Genomic DNA, 18,733 nt, shown 5'->3' on the forward strand with positions numbered 1-18,733 from the left:
ATCTACATTGCAGAAATAATCCAGTTTTGACACCACTTTTAAGTGCTGTAACTCTGACCAGACATCCTGCTTTTCCAGAACATGTCTTACATTTCCACTTTCTGTCCAGGAGAGATTTGTAAATGTCCTTCATTTTGAGTATGATTAAGAAGCACGCCGTGCCGTCCTTTGTGGTCACCCTGTGTAGCTCCATCCTATGGGACCCTGGGACCTGTAGTTTTAAAAGGTCTTTTGCCTTCTCTGCCAAGGAGGGCAGGATGATGAGGTACGTCCTGCTTTTCCAGGACATGCCCTCCATTTCCACCTTCCATCCAGGAGGAATTCCAAAATGTCTTCCATTTTGAACTTGACTAAGAAGCATGAGTTAGGATTGAAAATGACAATGGTTTCATCCAGATGGCAGAGACAAATTCGTTTTGAAACCAGTTTAACTGCCATGGATTAATGCTATGGAATTCTGGAAATTGTAGTTTTACATGCATAGGAGTGTTTCAAACTTTCCTTCAATCATGTCCTCCATTTTTTCTCGAAAGCCCTACACTTTGCTATGCTTTGCTCTCCTTGGTGGTGAGGACATGAGGCCACCCTACATAGCTTCCTCCTATGAGGTCCTTGGATTTCTAGTTTCCTAAGGTCTTTCGCCTTCTCTGCCAAAGAGGGCTGGCGCCTCAGAGTGACCAGGCATGTCCTCCTTTTCCAAGACACGTCCTCCATTTCCCCCTTCTGTCCACTGGGAGGGATTCCAAAGTGTCCTCCATTTTGAGCATGATTAAGGAGAAGCATGGATTTACATGTATATTAAGTGTTTTTAAGCTTCTCTTTGGACAAGTCCTCCATTTTCCCCCTCAAAGGCCCTACACTTTGCAATGCCTTGTCCTCCTTTGCGATCACCCTCTCTGACTATGGGACCCTGGGATTTCTAGTTTCCCAAGGACTTTCGCCTTCTCTACCAAAGAGGGCTGGGGCCACAGCAGCTGAAGCGGTGCCAAACTGCCTTAACTCTGCAGTGGAGAAGGAGCAGAAGTGGAAACCCCTCCTTCTCCGCCGCCATCGGCTCCAAGGGCAGGTGAGGCCTAGGGCGCGGCGAAGCCTGGGCCTTTCCTGAGAAGGAAGGCGGGCACGGGGGGGGGCGTCTCCGGCGGCGCTTTCCGGCCCAGCCCCCCTTCGGTCGCATGGGAGAGCCTCCTCATGGACGAGAATCTGGAGTTCTGGAGGAGCCAAGGGACGGTATGGATCACGGTGGAGGGCATGGCCCTGGCTCTCTCTCACTCTCGAAGGAGGAGGAGGAGGACGAGGAGGAGGCTTTAACCTGCAGCACTTGCCCATAGGGAAACCATGCTTGCCCATAGGGAAACATTGGAGCATACCTGCCCATAGGGAAACATGCCCATGGAGCATCACTTACGGGTTCCTTTTTTGGTGGAGAATGTTTTAGAAACCCAGCTTCTATATTCTCTGTGGACAAGTATTCTCTTATTACTCTGTATGGGAAGTATTCTGCTATAATTCTCTAAGAGCAAGTATTCTCCTATTATTCTCTATGGACAAGTATTCTCCAATGTTTCTCTATAGGCAAGTATTCTGCTATTATGCTCTATGGGCAAGAATTCACTTATTCCCTATGGCCAGTCATTCCCTATTATTCTTTATGGTCAAGTATTCTCCAATGATTCTCTATGGGCATTTATTCTCCTATTATGCTCTATGGGCAACTATTCTCCAATGATTCCTTAGGGGCAGGTATTTTCCAATGTTTCTCTATGGGCAGGTATTCTGTTATTCTCTATGGGCGAGTATTCTCTAGTGATTCCCTATGGGCAAGTATGGTTTCCCTATGGGCAAGTACTGCCATTTGTTTTAGTATATCCCGTCAGGGAGGCAGGAGCATGGGCTTGCAAAGGGATCCCCGCACCTCCCTCAGCTGGGATGGGTTTGCTTTAGACAGTCTAGATCACTGCACTACACTCTTATAGCGTTGCTGTTCCACTTTAAGTGCTCTGGCTGCCTCCTGTTGCATTCTGGGATTTGCAGTTGAGTGAGGGGCATTTAGAATTCTCAGGCAGAAAATGCACTGAACTACAAACCCCAGAATGCAACAGGAGACAGCTGGCGCAGCAGAAGTGGAATAGCAGCACCATAACAGTATAGTGCGGTCATGCAGAATATTACTTTCTGTACCCCCTTTGGAGGTCTACTCTGCTATATGCATCTATTTAATTTTTTTTATTTATTTCATTTATTTCATCTGTATGCTGCCTTCCTCCCAGGTGAAAACATCTTTTAATCATTTTTTAAAAACATTTTTTACAATCTCAGTAAAATTTAAATCTGTTCAGCCCCTTTATGTTCATTGGTGGGCCAAGGGATCTTTTGTGATTCTACCTCAACGTTAGGAAGATCTTCCAAGAGCCAGGGACGTAGCTAGGATTTTAGGAAGGGGGGGGGGTCCAGACTAAGTGCCACCGTTATAATGGGGCTTGAGTGTGGTGGCGTTCATTTTTCTAATGGAAGGGGGGGGGGGGTCCGGACCCCAAGAACTCTCCCCTTGGCTACATCCCTGCAAGAGCTGTCTTACAGTGGGACACACTAAGTCAGAGTGTGGTGGAGTCCCCTTCTTTGGAGGTCTGTAAACAGAGGCTGGATGGCCATCTGTCACAGGTGCTTTGATTGTGTATTACTGCATGGCAGAGCGTTGGACTGGTTGGCCCTTGTGGTCTCTTGCAGCTCTACGGTTCTATACTCTGTTATTTGCATAAACTGCATTCAGTCCTGTTATATTTAATGACACGCAAAGGGATTTTGCATTACTGCTCTGTTATATTCCTATATTCAGCCCTGTTATGTTCATTGGTATGCAAAGAGATCTTGCATGTCTTCTACTCTGTTATATGCATATACTGTACTGTATTCAGTCCTGTTATATTCATTAACATGGAAAGGGATGTTGCAGGTCTATTACTCTGTTATATGCATATACCGTATTCCGCCCTCTTATAGTCACAGGTATGCAAAAGTATCTTGCATGTCTACTTTGCTATATGCATATATTCAGCCTTGTTACAGTCATTGGTGTGCAAAGGGATCTTGCAGGTTAACTCTGTTATATGCATGTATTCAGCCCTGTTATAGGCCGCATCTGCACTCCAGAACTAATCAAGGCTGACACCACTTTGACTGCCAAGGCTCAGTGCTATGGAATTCTGAGTGGTTTGTTGTGATACCAGAGCTCTCTGACAGAGAAGGCTAGATGTTTCACAGAACTACAGTTCCCAGAATTCCATAGCATTGAGCCATGACAGTTAAAGTGGTCTCAAACTGAATGATTTCTGCAGTACGGATGCAGCCTCAGTCATTGGTATGCTAAGGGATTTTGCAGGTCTACTACTCTGTTATATTCATATATTTAGCCCTGATATAGTCATTGCTATGCAAAGGGACCTTGAGTGCCTACTCTGCTATATGCAGCTCTGTTATAGTCATTGGTATGCAAAAGAATCTTGCATGTCTACTACTCATACTATATTCATACATTCAGCCCTGTTACATTCATTGGTATGCAAAGGGATCTTGCAAGTCTACTCTGTTATATTTCTATATTCTGCTATATTATATTCAATAGTATGCAAAGGGATCTACTATGTTATCTAAATATATTCAGCATATTGAGACATCAATATACATATATTGCATATTGAGACATCAGTGGGGACATTCTCTATTCACCTGGACACACTTATCTTGTGAATTGTCTTCTATGGCTGCAGCCACATTGCAAAACAATCCAGTTGAAACCACTTTAACTACCATGGCTCAATGCTATAAAATTCTGGGAATTGTAGTTTGTTGTGGCACCAGAGCTCTGACAGAGAAGGCTAAATGTCTCACAAAACTACAAATCTTAGGATTGCATAGCATTGAGCCATGGCTGTTAAAGTGATGTCAAACTACATTATTTGTGTACTGCAGATTAGACTCCAGTGTGCCCCAGAAAAGTCACAAAGGGTAAATCCCACTTGTTGCATGCTACTGAGTATCTCTAAGCCTTCTGTGGCAGGAGCTGTCCAGCTGTGAAGCCTCAGGATCAGGCACAGAGAAGGGACCAGTGTCTCTCATCTGTTCTGATTGCAGACGAGGTATATGGCTTAGAACTGGATTTTAATTTTACTTCATTCTTGACAACAAAACTCTGGTACATACTAAAGCACAGAATTATGGCCTTAGTTCAGTTTCCTGAATTGAAACCGAATTCAGCTAAATTCACCTTGCTTGCTTAACAGAATGCAAGATTTAATCATTTGCTTTATTCCAGTCCCATCAGCAGGACACAGACAAGTATTTCAGAGAAGCTCTATGATTAGGCTTGTCACTGTGGGCCATACTTATGTTGTTTGTCCTGCTTTAGCAACAAGAGGAAGCTCCATAGATTGTGATTTAAACAATGGAAATAAAGAAGGATTTGCTGTACAAATAGAATTAGTACAACTACCTTAGGAATTTTGACAGCTTGAAATTGCTAAATCTTCTAATGGCTGAATCTTTTTTTTTTAGACCTTTTTCCAAAGATTTTATCATTGGGCAGACATCTTGAACCCATTACTCTTGTTTGTATCCCAAGTAAGTACTTTATATATACCAACCATATGCACATAGCTAGATACAGATTGAGCACCCTTAACCCAGAAACCAAAATTTTAAAGCCTCCAAAATCTGAAACTTTTGGAGTGCCAAGATGATGCTTCAAGCCTTTCGAATTGGAATATTATGGATTTTGGAACACACAAGTAGCATAGCATGTACAGTACTTTTATTTCTTTCTCTCCCTCTCTTGCTCTCTCTGCTGGACCTGTCTCTCCCCAGCCTCACAAATACAGTATAGGTACGTTCTATGCTACTTGTGTATTCCCAAATCCCAAAAAACACTCCATTTCCAAAACACTTCTAGTCCTAAACATTTCAGATAGGAGATACCTAGCCTGTACTTTGATTTGCATATCTGGCTGATGTAAAACTGGAAATCAATGCAGGCTATGTATTTATAACCTGCCTTTCCCCCCAAGGTGGTTCACAACACAGATCAAAAGAAAATACATCTGAAAAGCAACTGTTATAATAAAAAGCATTTTAAAAAGTAAATAAACTATTCTATTAAAATAGCAGTAATTAAAAGCAATTTAAAATATGGCACTTAGTAAAATTAAAGCACCCCTCCATTAAAAAAAAAAAACCTTCTGCAACAACCAGTTAATAGCCAAAGACCTATCTAAATAAAAGAAAGTGACTGCATATTAAATGTAGTTAAGGACAAAACTTGGAAGTTAGGTTTGCACATTGATAATGTTAAATATTAGAAACTGGAAAAATTAGTTCCATAGCACAAAAACTGGTGGCAGGGATTGGTTAGCTTGTTAAATTACAGTACAAGTCGGTTCAGAATATAATCATCTCCTGCTGAGTATGACTTAGAGCAAAGGCTAGGAAATTTTGGATGTCCTGATGTTTTGGACTTCATCTTCCTTCAATTTCACCCAGCATGGCCAATGATAAGGTATTATGGGAGTTGATGTCCAAAATATCGGGACAGCCAAAGTTTGCTATTTTCAGATGTAGAATTATGCTTGCTGTATTTGAAGAACTATACTCCAGAGGGAAAGAGGAGGTATTGCTAAATTACTATTCAGCAAACAGTCTCCTGAAAATTTGAAGCAATTCTGATTGGACCATTGGTTTTGCAAGAATGAGAATTAACTCTTATTTCTGTTTGCTGGTTTCTGTTCTAAATGCTTCCCTGAAACTGCTTTGTGCTTTTCCTGTTTAAAAATAATAATACTGTAATGTAGGCCTGGTACAGATTGATCACAAGAATGATTTAAATTTTATATTCACAAAACATACAGTTGAAGATTAGCTACTGCTGAAAGACTATGTAAAAAAGTAACTTTATTGTGTTTCTCTTGGTGCTTCTTATGACTGCAGCAAAAAATTGACAATGCCAGAATACTTTTATTGAAGAGAGGAGAAAAGGCTACAGAGTCCTTAGAGGACAAAAAGGCAAGTGACATTTACCTTACAGTACTAAGAATTTTTGTATGTTTGTATGCCATGGTGTCGATTATTGTTTATGTATACCAAGATCTTAGTCCCATTGTTTCCAAAATCTGTTTAACTAGGTTCTCCCCATCTAGGTATTTTCCCCCTAGAAGTCCATGCTCAGCACCTGGACATTGGAGGGCAGCCCCAGCAATGAAATGTCAGGAGTAGGGCCAACAATATGACCCCACAGGTTTTTTTTGTGTGAGTTTTTTGGGCTATGAGGCTGTGTTCTAAAAGAATTTATTCCTGACATTTTGTCAGCAGCTGTGACTGGCATCTTCAGAGAATGCTGGCATGGGGGACAGTGGGGTATATATACTACTGTTGGTTGAGAGGAAGCGAGTCTCCATAGATGACAATGTTGTCAAGATACTACAGTGGAAATGACACAGAGCAGTTTGTGTTGATGGATCTTCCTCAACCTCTAATCCCCCCCTGTACTGAACTACAACTCCCATCATCCCCTAGGGTTGGAGTGTGCTGGCTAGGAAAAGCAGGTTTAGAACATATTTTTGGAAGTTATTTTTTGCATTAATTGAGTAACTCATTACAAGCCCATTACTTGTTGCTTGCCTCACTCTTGTATATTGCTTAATTTGTGGGGTGGAAAATTAAGATTGGTAACAGAATGCCTTTATAAAACAGGAAAAAATTAGTTCCAAAATGTCTAAAAACACCCTTAAAGGAAGCTAATATTACAGTGTTACACAGTACAGATAGAAAAATAATGTTATGTTACATATGCTTTGTATCATTGTTATGCCCTTATTAAAAATAGTTTGCTAGAAATAATGACAGTATTTGTGAGTCTCGGTCTTAATGTAGGTCAGACTATTCCAGGTAGTTGTTGATATGATTGCAAAAATGTTACAGGTAATGACTACAAAATTTAAATTAAGAAAATTCTGAAATATTTCTAAAGTCCTGGTTTCTAATTGTTTAGATAAAAGAAGCTTGGAAACTAAGTCTGGTAAGTTTTTATAAAATATTTAGCAATTGTTTTAGCTTATACTTTTTCCCATCTTGAAGAGCCTTTCTAATTTTGTGGGGCTTTGTTTTTGCTTTTCTTCCTGAAGGCCTCTGTACACTCTGGCAGTGGTGAGACAATTCCTGTTATATTTAGGCCACCAGGTCAGTATTCATATCTACTTTTACTGAAACACTGTAAATAAATACATGTTTGGCTTATTGTGCAGATAATAATAATACTGTTCAGCTAGTGAATCATAACATTGGGACTCATGCTGGTTGCTATTTAAAGACTGTTATTAACTGCAGCATATAACTTGTAAGAATTGTTGTGTGATCCATGAATGAGGGTTAAAATATGAAAGTCTCAATCTAAATTTGAATGTTTCTAGCTCTCCTGACTACAGTGGCATTACCATACCTAGTAAACTAGATACAGAGAATGTGAATGAAATGTATCCCAGAGATACAGGAATCTAGTATTTTCTTTTAAACGCTATTGCTGTTTTCTTTTGTGATATAACCTACTTTTTAAAAGCATGTGGCATGATTTTTAAAGCCTCACTGGTAATTTTTGAAGTGTTGAAGTTAACAGTACTTGGTATACTGCTGTTTGCTTCTTGTGTAAACAAGAAGCTGTTTCAGAGAATGAATTAAGGGCTTTTTTGTATTGTGTATGTACATGAGCACTTAATTTGTAACCTGTCACATAACTGACGCAAATAGTTAACTTAAATGTCTGATGCTTATCTTGTGCAAGATAATCCATAAATGGAGTTTTTAGAAAGCAGTGAATAATCTTATGAAGAACAGTAATGTACATCTACACAAATAAGCCTTAGCGATCTGTGATTCATGATTCTCTCTCACCATATGATGCCTAGTATTTTGTACTCTCTTGAAACAGCAGTGCTTGAATTTCATAGTTTGTTGTTATGGATAGAAACACTCTGATTAATCAACATCTTTTGCACCATATGATCAAGTCCAATGTTTACTTATCACATAAAATGCACCCATCTCCATGTACTTGGTTCTGTCTGGCTTTGATGCTGCACTGTGTGCTGTTTGGATTCACTCCTGGTGGTTAAATTCCATTTGTGCTCATGAAATACAGAGCCAACATAACTTGAAACCTAGACCCACACAGGCATACCTTTCATGAAGTCTTCCTCTTCAGTTACCTGGCATAACCTTTTGCTTCCTTTTAATGCAAACCACATTACCACAGGTCTTCTCTGAGAACAGTTGTCCTCAGAGCTGTAGCTCCCAATTAGTTGCTATGGATCACTGAAAGGGTCACGCTGGCCTTTGAACTGAATTGTACGCTTCAATTTTATCAGCCTCTGCTTGAGAAACAAGATCAAGATTCACACTTTGTTGGATTTCCTGGTATTCATTGTTTGCTTTTTACTGTTAATCCTTCAAAAACCATTTATTTTATTAAATTCATAAACAAGGTTTTTTCTCTCTTGCTCCCCTTTTAAAGCATTCCTGCCCTTTACTGCTCCACTGGTGAGTAATGATGGAAGTTTCCAGAAGATTTTTGTGTAATTAAGTTGTTTATCATTTCTTGCTATGTTGAAGAACCTACAATTTCAGTGGATGCCATATTGAAGACTTAGAGTCAACTAAAAGAGAAATATAGCAAACTTCCTTGTCTAGAAAGTTGTTTTGCCCACCATTTCCATTCCTTACTCACCTTAACGAGTTCATTATATTTGGCTCATGGTTCATAATCACAGGGTAGATCACTGCACAGCAAATGCTCCCTACTCCCTCTCAGTGAGAAAGAGGATCACTGAGTGAGGGTATGTGGCCCCAAGACAGCGTTCCATGTAGTCCTTGGGACTCAAAAGGTTGTGCACTCTTGCTTTACGTCATACAGTACAACTATACATAGGAGTATTGCATCCACTCTCTTGAATGGTTGATATTGACATGTGCTTTTCTGTTAATGTCATGAAATTGTTGTTCTCAGGTTATCACAACTTCATTACCACACAGAGGAACTACCCAAGCATTTCTTTGGCAGGTAACAAGAAGCTTTTTTTTTTAACACATTAGTATTTTGTTAATTCATGAATTAAGTGTGTGATTGTGCAATTTCACTTTTTTCAGTTCCTTCTCCATACGTACATTGGTGGATTCAGCTTGGCAAATGGGAATTCTGGAACAGAAGCAATCAGGAATGATACAGAAAAGGTGGTAGAATGTGTTGGTTTTTAAAGGACAAGATGGCACAAGTTGTCTGTGCATTGGAGTAGATAAATATGCTTTTCTTTGTTGTATTTTTTTTTCTTTTAGGAGTTTCCCTTCAAACAGTCACTTCTCAGCATTGGCGCAATCACATATTCTGCTTGTGTGGGAGTATGTATTTCTAAATTTTTCTTTGAATATATACTTTAATGGTAATATATTTCGCTTTGGCAGTCTAGGATTGGTGGGACTTATACTCTGACATATCTGGAACATACCCAGTTAGAAAAGGGTATCAGTGGAATGGAGAAGGAAGCAGTGAACTTCTGGTAACATGTAAGAGGGCCTCTGTCATGTACTGGCTCACTTCAATTCAGAGAAACATGCTTCAGTAAAACAGAAAGCTTTATTCAAGAAACTAAAGATGTTCACAGCATGGCATTGTTGTCAGGGTTGAGGCACTTTCGATTACAGTGTATATTCAAAGCCATTAGCAATTCAGGCTGTTGTCATGCATTCACCCATTCATCTTTAAATCAAAACATTCTGGTTCCAGAGCATCTTTTCTTCTCCATGGCAAGTTTCCCCATCGAATTGACTTTCATAGTTCAAAGCGCATGCTTCGATCTGTCACATCTTCTCATCTGCCAGCTTTAAGAAAGATAAACATGCTTTCCACCCAGCACCACCACTTGTGTAGCATAATCCATCATCTAGTATTACAAGCAAAGCGTATCCATAATAGTTTTTTGTGGGGTTTTGGGGCTATGTAGTCAGCAACCATGGCAGGACACATGACCCTGACAGCTTTTGAGCTTAGGTCTTGAGTGAGGCCTTCAATATTCTCTCCTTTTTCTTCTGTGTTGTATTACTTTCTCTTGACTCAGTAGCCCAGAAGCAGAATTGGTGGGCTGGGTTAGGAAGGCTGCATTATAGGGTAACATTTTTGCTGCCAGTGATCAGATTCCTTCATGGATAACATGTAGAGCTCCATATGCCAATAGTGTGTGGAGCTGGAGAAGAAGTCAAAAGTAGGAAAGGACACCCTTTTAGCCACCCTTCTTCCTCTCTCACCTACATGCACTCTCTCTTTTCATGCTTACCACCTAGAAGGAAGTATTTACTCTTGCAGAGACCTGATCCATTTGCACAGGGCTTTTGAAATTAGACCAAAGGCTTCATGTTGCCCATCCTGATACACACAGCACTATATTCTAGAGTGACAGTATTTCAGGCTTTGCAATTCAGTGTCAAAAATGTTGATATTCAACCTCTTTTGAAGTTGTGAAATACTGATGTACAGATACATTAGAAGGGAACTTTATAAGCTGTCTGTAAGAATGGGTGAAAGAAACTTTTTGTCATGTGTTTTCAATTCCATTTTGATGGCTGTAGAATTGTAAACAAACATAAGTCACTGTGGCTTAGATCCAGAACTAAATTAAGGATACACGAGGAGTGCAATTATATTCACCAAGGCTGCATCCATACTGAAGAAATAATCCAGTCTGACATTAACTATCATGACTCTGCTGTAGAAGTCTGGGAACTGTAGTTTTGTGAGACATTTAGCCTTCTCTATCAGAGAGGTCTGGTGCCACAACAAACTACAATTCCCAGAAATCCATAGCACTAAGCCATGACAGTTAAAGTGGTGTCAAATTGGATTATTTTTGCAGTGTGGATGCAGCCAAACTCTGCATGTCACTGTGGTGTGCCAGTTCCACACCTGCTTTTTCTGTTCTCAGTGGGAATGTCAGAAGAGGTTTTAACGTGTGTTTACCCAAACACATTTAGGATCTTTCTTCAGACCTTCCAGCTCAATGTGCTGTGCGCCCGCATTATATGTGGGCGCGTTTTACGCGGATTCCAGCATATGCTGGAAGCCGCGATGGAAGTGATGGAGGCGCGTGCTGGAAGGAAACAATGGTGCATACTCCCGTGGCATGCGCCCCGCACGCCACTGCCGCGCCTCCACGGGCATGAGCCCCATTCATTTGAATGGGACTTGAGCATCCGCATTCTTTCCTTTATGTGGGGGCATCCGGAACGGATCCCCCACATAAGGGAAGGGCGGACTGCATGAAGTTTGGGGATGAAGTTGGCATATAGGGGGTGTTGGGGATGAGTCTGTCATGTGCAGATCCACTCTGTCTCCACAGGTACAGATTTTCTATGTTTTTGGACTTCACTGAAATTAGTGAGATGTGTTTCTTGCATTAACTGTCCATTTCATTTTCAGTGGCACCATAGTTAGTTACCTTAAAGTGTGAACCCAACTTATTGAGTTCTGGTTCTTAAATTTGTCATGTTCTTGCTTTCATTTTGTTTTGTGGTGCCCTTTTTTATGAGTGGTTTGGAAAACTGTACACATGTTGATGCATTTAACAGAACCTGTTCTTTCTAGACTCTTCCTCAGTACTTAATGATCCACTATAAACCACAGAATCCTTCTGTGCAGCTTCTCTTCAGGAGTGTGATACCAGGTCCGCTTACAGGTGGGTAAATGAGAAGCACAAAAAAGTTGGACATTTGTTCTTTAGACTCTTTTATGTTAAGGACTAGGAACTGCTAGTGGTTTGCCTCAGTTATGCTTGCTTAATTCAACTCAGGATAATAGCACCTTAGGATATAAAGTTTTAGCCTCTTTTTCCTCTGTACATGTTAGGCTTCTGTCAAAATAGCAATAAAGCATTATACCAAAATTTAGCAATGTGTTCCAGAATTCTTCCTTGAAAACTTTGTCATTAAAAAAAATAATAATTAAGAATGTGGCCTTTGTACCATAAAGCACATTTTCAACAGCAAAAGGTTCCCATGCAAATCTGTGGATGTACAGCATTGGACTCTGTGCCAGTGTGCTAAGATCGATCATGAAGCTTGATGGCTGATAAGACCTTTTCCATGCCTCCAGTTACCTGTTGCAAATATAACTGTATCAGTTCCCTTAACTTTGATTCGGAGATCAGGAGTCCTTTCTGGGCTCCTTCCCCTTACCTTTCACATAGAAATGCCTCCTTTCCTTACCTATTTACATATAGTATTTTGGGTAATTGTTCACCTCCCTCTTAGTGTATTAACCAAGATGTTGGAGTGTTTTTGTTTTTGCTTATTCTGCAGTATTGGAACTCAGCACCAGTAGCTAAAATTGTGACCATCAGAAGTGATGGCCAAGACCCTGCATTTCAGTCACAGAATCCAATGCTCTACAGCTCTGCACTTCATCCCCCTTCTCTACAAAGCCCTGGATGCCAGTGCTACAACTATTAAATGGCCTGGGGAGGGGAGGGGGGGAGCAACCAAATAGCAGGGACTGTGTCTGTTTATTGTTGCTTCTTGCAAAAGAGAGGGAAAGGAACTTCCCTCTAGCAAATTGTAACAGGGAGGGAACATAGTACCTGCTTCTTCATTGCCTTGCTTCACTTATTTGTATCCCACTTTTCTGTGACGAGACAATCAAAGCGGCTCACAACACATGAAAATCCACATTTATTAAATATGAGCATAGAAAAAAAATATATATGAAAAGGTCTCTTATTACACAAGTACTGCTTTCCTGAATTCTTTTTCCTTTTTACAGCCCTCCTGTGTGCATTTAATCTGACTGTAATCAGGGCCACTGAGTTTGAGAATGGAATTAAGGTAATGGATCGCAAGGGCAGAGTCATTGGAGTGTCTCAGAGGGCAGGAGAAAAGGTAAGTGGAGCAATTAATCTTCTACTAGGATGCTTCTCCCACTGCAATAATCTAACTTGTGTTGTCTATACTAGATGACATTATCAACCACCCAACCAGCCAACTACTTTTTGCTTCGTTTCAGTCACTTGTTGGGCTACAACAGTGGTTCTCAATCTTTGGTCCTCTAGATATTTGAGACTCCAACTCCCAGAATTCCTGAACAATGAGCATACTGACTAGAACTTCTGGGAATTGAAGTCCAAAACATCTGGAGGCCCAAAGGTTGAGAACCACTGGGCAAGAAGGACAGTCTTAGTCTGCCAGGAAGAGTCCAGAACTCTCCTCCTTACTGTCTTTATCAACTGCTTTTTATGACTTTGGTGTCAAGTGTGTACTTTCCATACTTCTTTGGGACTCCTTCTCATTCTTTTCACCCACTGCCTTTTGCAACTGACTTCCCATTTTTTTTCCTGATTTTTCATTCATTTGCCCTGGCTGGCCAACTTCCTTTTAAAAAGGAATGTATAATCAATGAGAAGAAAATCCCCCCTTCCCATATTGTGAAATGTCTACAGTTTCATAGTATAGTCATGGAGGCCTTAGTTGCTTTCTCCATGTTCGATCATGTGGCTGATTTGCTAATGAGTCACACCTTGGGAATTACTTATGAGTTTTTGGTACTGTTCCATAATGTGATCATCCCATTTGCCCCAGGCTGGTGTTCTTTTACACCACGTTTCCAGCAGGAACTGAGCATGGGATGGCGGTGCTCACTCAAAATATTATTGGAGACATGCCACTGTTCGTTAGGACGGAGCCCCCTCTACATGTAAACATTCATGAAATATCACCCATATAATGAAAACACAGTGTGGACCTTTATTCTGCTTATAAATCAAAAGTTACTTTTTTGGATTTCCAGACTCTGGTAGTTGTAATCCAAAAACAAACAAAAAAACAACAACTTTTCAAGCTCTGATTCTGCTGCCTCTTTCTTGGCAAAAACACCCAGGGCTATCTTAAATATGAATGTAGGGCAACAAATACATCCAGCTATAATAGATATGAGAAAGTTTTGATATAGAGTTTCACTTAGTAACCTATGTGGGGCTTTTTTTGTCTTCTTGTAAAACAGCCGTAACCGAAACTTTTGTTTGGCTAATGCATGAAAATCCAGGACTGGCGAGACTTGTTAGAAGTGCAGTAGTCAGAGTTTATTCTGGTGTTAACCTTCCTTTATATCTGTGCATGTGTTCTCTATTTCTCACTAATCCCCTAGGCTGTGAAAGAAACAGCTATATCCAGAGCAGTATTGTTTGGTACAGCGATATGTATTCCAGACTTGGTTCTGCACTTTCTAAAACGGTAAGACATCTTCAGCATAGGTTTCTGAACAAAATAAAATGAGAAGGGACCATTCATAGACTTTCATCACACATTTTCTTTTTCTGATAGCAATTCAAGGCACAAACTAGTATCCTCATTCTTGCTGCTGAAGAGGTGGTGTGCAGTGATTGTCTTACTTCTGGCTTTCAAGAGAGCTTTTATTAACTACTGTGTAATGCTTACTATGATCAGAGAAGGTGACTTCATTTTAGCTGTAGAGGCAGACTTACCCCCTTTTCAAAGTCTCTGCATATTTATTTCTGCAAATCACTGAGTTTTTGGGGGACATGGAATGTTATTATTTGAGCAGCACTGCAACTTAAACTGGCTGTATAGATTCAGAGACATTCAGGTGTAGTGGTTTGTGGTTTGAATGTTGGACTATGACTCTAGAGACCAGGACTCAAATCCTCACTCAGCCTTGGAAAAACCCACCTGGGGAAGTCACATTCTCTCATCCACTGAACAAACCCTGCAAAGAAAACTTTATAATAGCTTTGCCCTAGGGTTGCCATAAATTGGAAATGACTTGAAAGCACACAACAACAATAGATTCAGAAGTCCAGGGGAAAATTCTGAATTTGTAGACCACTTGCTGCTTTGACCAAAATGTGTGAAGGGATCACGCAACCATTTCTACAGTGTTGAGCCTGTGGTAGCAGCTCACAGCACTCTTCCTATATGCTGTCTAGTTTTTCCTCAGACCTTTATTAGCATGGGGGTGCTGTGGTTGCGTATCATTTTTCCCATATTGTATTCTAATTTACTCTTTCAATCCTTTCAGTGCAAACATTTTGCTTCGAAATCCATATGTTTGGACTCCATTGAGATCTATTGTGATGATTTCAGCTTTTGGAGCAATGATACCTGTTTCTTTTAGTTTGATGCCACAAGTGGGCAAGGTAATTCTCATGATTCTGTTTTCTTCTTTTATTATCTGCTGACTTTTAAAATGCAAAACCCATAACAACCCAGAAAGATTAAAATGTACCTGAGTTGGGTTTCTAAGTGCAAGAAATGCATGTGCCTACTTAAGAGTTTGTCTGGTAACAGCTTCCAGTTTCAAATGATTTTTCTCAGAAATAGCCAGAAGAAAACCTGGGCGTGCTGTGATCATGCCAGAGAGATAATGATTTCTAGTCTTGGTCATTAGGTTTAGATTTGGCATAAGAAATACTGCCAGTAACAGAGGCAAAAACAATACATGACACTCAAATGAAGTAGTTGCTTACTTGTATCTGTGTTTCTTTCAGTTGTCATCTATGATATCACACATATGGAGTCATTGGCACCTGTGCAGTGCTTTGTTTAGAACAGAGCTGAGTCAGCAAGACTTTTCCTAACAATGCACTGCACAGGTACCAGTGACTTCTTATTATTACTGTTGTTATCATCATCACCATCACCACCACCCCATCTTTTACCCAGTCTGGAACTCAGGGCAGCTTATGGAGGTTAAAATGGACACAGCTCTAAAATTCATATCATAACCAAAATTAAAAATATAATTTAAAAATAAAATGAAAAGCAGTGAAAAACATGCCATTAAAAAGAAAACAACAAAAACATTACCAAAAAAATTGCAGAATTCATGATCATAAGGTCATGAGGAAGAATAGGCAGTTACAGTATTGGGGATGGGATCTTGCATAGGGAGATGACATAAATTTCCACTGAGACAGAACTATGCTCTGTTTCACCTTCACTCTCTCAAAACTCAGCTACTCTCCTCCCAGCATGGCTATTTAGCAGCTGGTGGAGGGTGGGGTTGTAAAGAAGGAGCATCCAGTGATGTCTTTATACCCAGATGCACATACAGCCCAGGGGTCCTTTATAGGTCCCAGAGGGACATAGCTGAATGCGCCAGACAAGCAACAAGTGGGTAGGATGGGTCTCATTGCATGTGAGAGGTGTGGAATTTCTCCCCCATGCAACATCCAAAAAGGATATGTCATAATTATGCTGGTGTATTTCTCTAATAGGATGCCAGTCCAAGTTTCACCTCTCATAACAGATGTGGGTGTCATGTGACTCTCCAGAAGTTGTTGATTTTAACTCCCACCAGCCTTAGTCAATGTAATGAATAATTATGAGAACTGCAGTTGAACAGCTCTGGAGGACTACAGAGTTGCTCTCTTGTCTTACAAGGACTAGGCATTTGCTAGCATCTCTTGTAGAGACCGTAGTTACTAGTTGCAAAATCATCAACATGATTTTGCATATTATTAAATTTAATTTCCTAGACATTTACATGGATTTTGAATGGATTTGATATGTATTTGAAGGATAAGACTGTAGTTTTTGGTCCTCTCTCCTTTACTGATATTAGTTGGTGATCCTGACCTGCTTCCAGCATCCTTACAGCCAGTGCTTCTTTTGGTGTGGTGGTGGTGATCATACCTTTACAGATGATTTATTTGCAAATCCTGGGTACAGAGCTGAACTCAAAACAAGAATGTTTTGAAAATTTAAGAATGTTGTATCTTTTGTGTTTCAGATAACAAGAAGTGAACTTGAGCCTGAAATAATTTCTACCACTGAAGAAACAGAATTCTTTTACAACAGGGGAGTGTAATGATTTGGGAACACTTAATCTATTACGGACAGTATTCCTCGTACAATGAAGTATGCATATTCAGATGTACTAGTAACATCTAATCAAGTCATTCTTTACATTTCTCTGTATTTGGATGCAAAGCTGCATGTAAATTACAGCTAAATCATGTTGGATTTCCGTTCTATCACGGTTGCCTTTCAAAAAAGAAAGATTTAATTTTGTGACCCACTATTTCTAACAATTAAAAGCCCATAAAAAGAAAATTTAAGTTTCTTGCCCCCTTCCCTATTGATGCTTGAAATGGTATAACTTCAGAAGGGGGTGTTTTGTGATAACTTCTAAAGAAACTGAAGCTGCTGCATTGGTTTAAATGATTCCTAATTCATCTTCAGAAAAGTTATTTAACTCATACTATGGCTTACTCAGTGGATAGGACAAAGTGTTGTTCTTTGTTACAGGCCTTCCTTCAGCTGGCAGTTGCCACTCGCATGGCCCCTAACTTAATTTTATTTTTCCTCAACTGCTCCTGTGTTGCTGCTTTAGAAAAGGGGAAACCAAGCCACAGTACTCCTTTGATAGAAAAAAGAAGCTAAAATGGCACCTGCTAAATTGATGTGATCATGAGAAAGTCTGGTATACAGAAACAGGCCAGACTTTCCAATGACAAATACCATTTAAAATCACCAGCCACAGAAGCAGTATTCATGTATGCACAACTGGGCAAATACAGTGGTGCCTCGGGTTACGAAATTAATTCGTTCCGCCATTCCTTTCGTAACCCGAAAAAATATTTCGTAACCCGAAACAGTTTTTGCCAATCCAACTTTTTCGTATCCCGGAAATTTCGTAACCCGATCATTTCGTATCCCGAGGCACCACTGTATGTCTTTTGAAAAATACTGCTGAGCTCTGTTTCAAAATTGTAAGCTTCCTCCAGATCTTTAGTTTTTAGGGGAGTTATGGGAGATTATGTGGAGCTTTCTCCTTGCCAAATATGTCTTTCATCCTCTTGTGTTGCTTAAATCTCCTGCAGGTAGTTACATAGTTCGTATTAGCCAAGGCTGGATATCAAAGCTACCAATTGATACATTTTGACTGTGTCTGTTCAATAAGAAAATGCAGAACAATTCTGTATGTACTGTATCTACTTGGTAAAAGAGCTCCTGGACTTCAGGGGCTCTACAGCATGGCTCTGTGAATCAGCATGAAGAAAATGTCATGGAATTTAATATTCTCTCCATGGGGTAATGCTATGAAACCTTATTTATCACAGTGTTGAAATGCAGACTGGTAACACAGGTTGCTGATGAGTATGGAAGATAGCCTTTTGGTAGTGGTGTATAACAACTGTTTGACTCTGGTCTCTTCTAACTGAAGCTGTTAGTCAGAGTGACCCTTGATGCCTCCAGACATGCTGGACCACCATTATGGTAAAAATTGTGCCCCAAGCATAAAGGAAATACCTATTTTATAAAATCAGAAATAGACTTCTGACATTTCTGGTAGTACTCACAGAGTACCTGGTCAGCAAAATGTCCTTTGGACCTCTTGCCGTTGCCCAGTCCGTGTTATGGATAAAGCCACAGTAGATTCTGTCCCCAAGAAGTAAAATCTGTTGGGTGCGCCCACAAGGTTTCTGTCATAGAACTACAGATGATGAGCTAGGATGGAAAACCTTTTTCTGTCATGGGGCACATCTCAGCACCACATGGTCAGGAGATGCAGGTTACATGCAAAGCCAGGTACAGTTTCAAACTAGGCCACAAGTTGTTTACCGCCAGAATACATTAACAGTCTCTGAGTGCGGACTTAGCATTTACCCTTGTTACACACTACTGATTTATAAGAGAGACC

General features: G+C 40.2%; 1 protein-coding gene across 1 annotated transcript; it reads left to right on the plus strand.

Annotated features, from left to right (window-relative positions):
• Positions 1-1,072: 1,072 nt before the first annotated feature.
• SFXN4 (sideroflexin 4) lies at positions 1,073-17,141 on the plus strand. Its single transcript, XM_042458718.1, has 14 exons — positions 1,073-1,227; positions 4,549-4,614; positions 5,974-6,048; positions 7,034-7,060; positions 7,167-7,221; positions 8,549-8,574; positions 9,041-9,094; positions 9,181-9,264; positions 9,367-9,429; positions 11,666-11,756; positions 12,839-12,954; positions 14,216-14,301; positions 15,107-15,224; positions 16,820-17,141. Exons 1-14 carry the CDS (start codon positions 1,189-1,191, stop codon positions 16,895-16,897), a joined length of 978 nt encoding a protein of 325 aa, XP_042314652.1. The 5' UTR covers positions 1,073-1,188; the 3' UTR covers positions 16,898-17,141.
• Positions 17,142-18,733: the final 1,592 nt, after the last annotated feature.

The sequence above is a fragment of the Sceloporus undulatus genome, chromosome 3 (genome assembly GCF_019175285.1).
Source record: "Sceloporus undulatus isolate JIND9_A2432 ecotype Alabama chromosome 3, SceUnd_v1.1, whole genome shotgun sequence".
Lineage (NCBI taxonomy): Eukaryota > Metazoa > Chordata > Lepidosauria > Squamata > Phrynosomatidae > Sceloporus > Sceloporus undulatus.

What these genes read in the sequence shown, in the direction of transcription:
- SFXN4 (XM_042458718.1), top strand. Translation starts at nt 1,189, where the DNA reads ATGGACGAGAATCTGGAGTTCTGGAGGAGCCAAGGGACG. An exon ending in TCAGGAATGATACAGAAAAG is followed by an intron (nt 9,265 to 9,366) that starts GTGGTAGAATGT and finishes TTTTTCTTTTAG; the next exon opens with GAGTTTCCCTTCAAACAGTC. An exon ending in GATACCAGGTCCGCTTACAG is followed by an intron (nt 11,757 to 12,838) that starts GTGGGTAAATGA and finishes TCCTTTTTACAG; the next exon opens with CCCTCCTGTGTGCATTTAAT.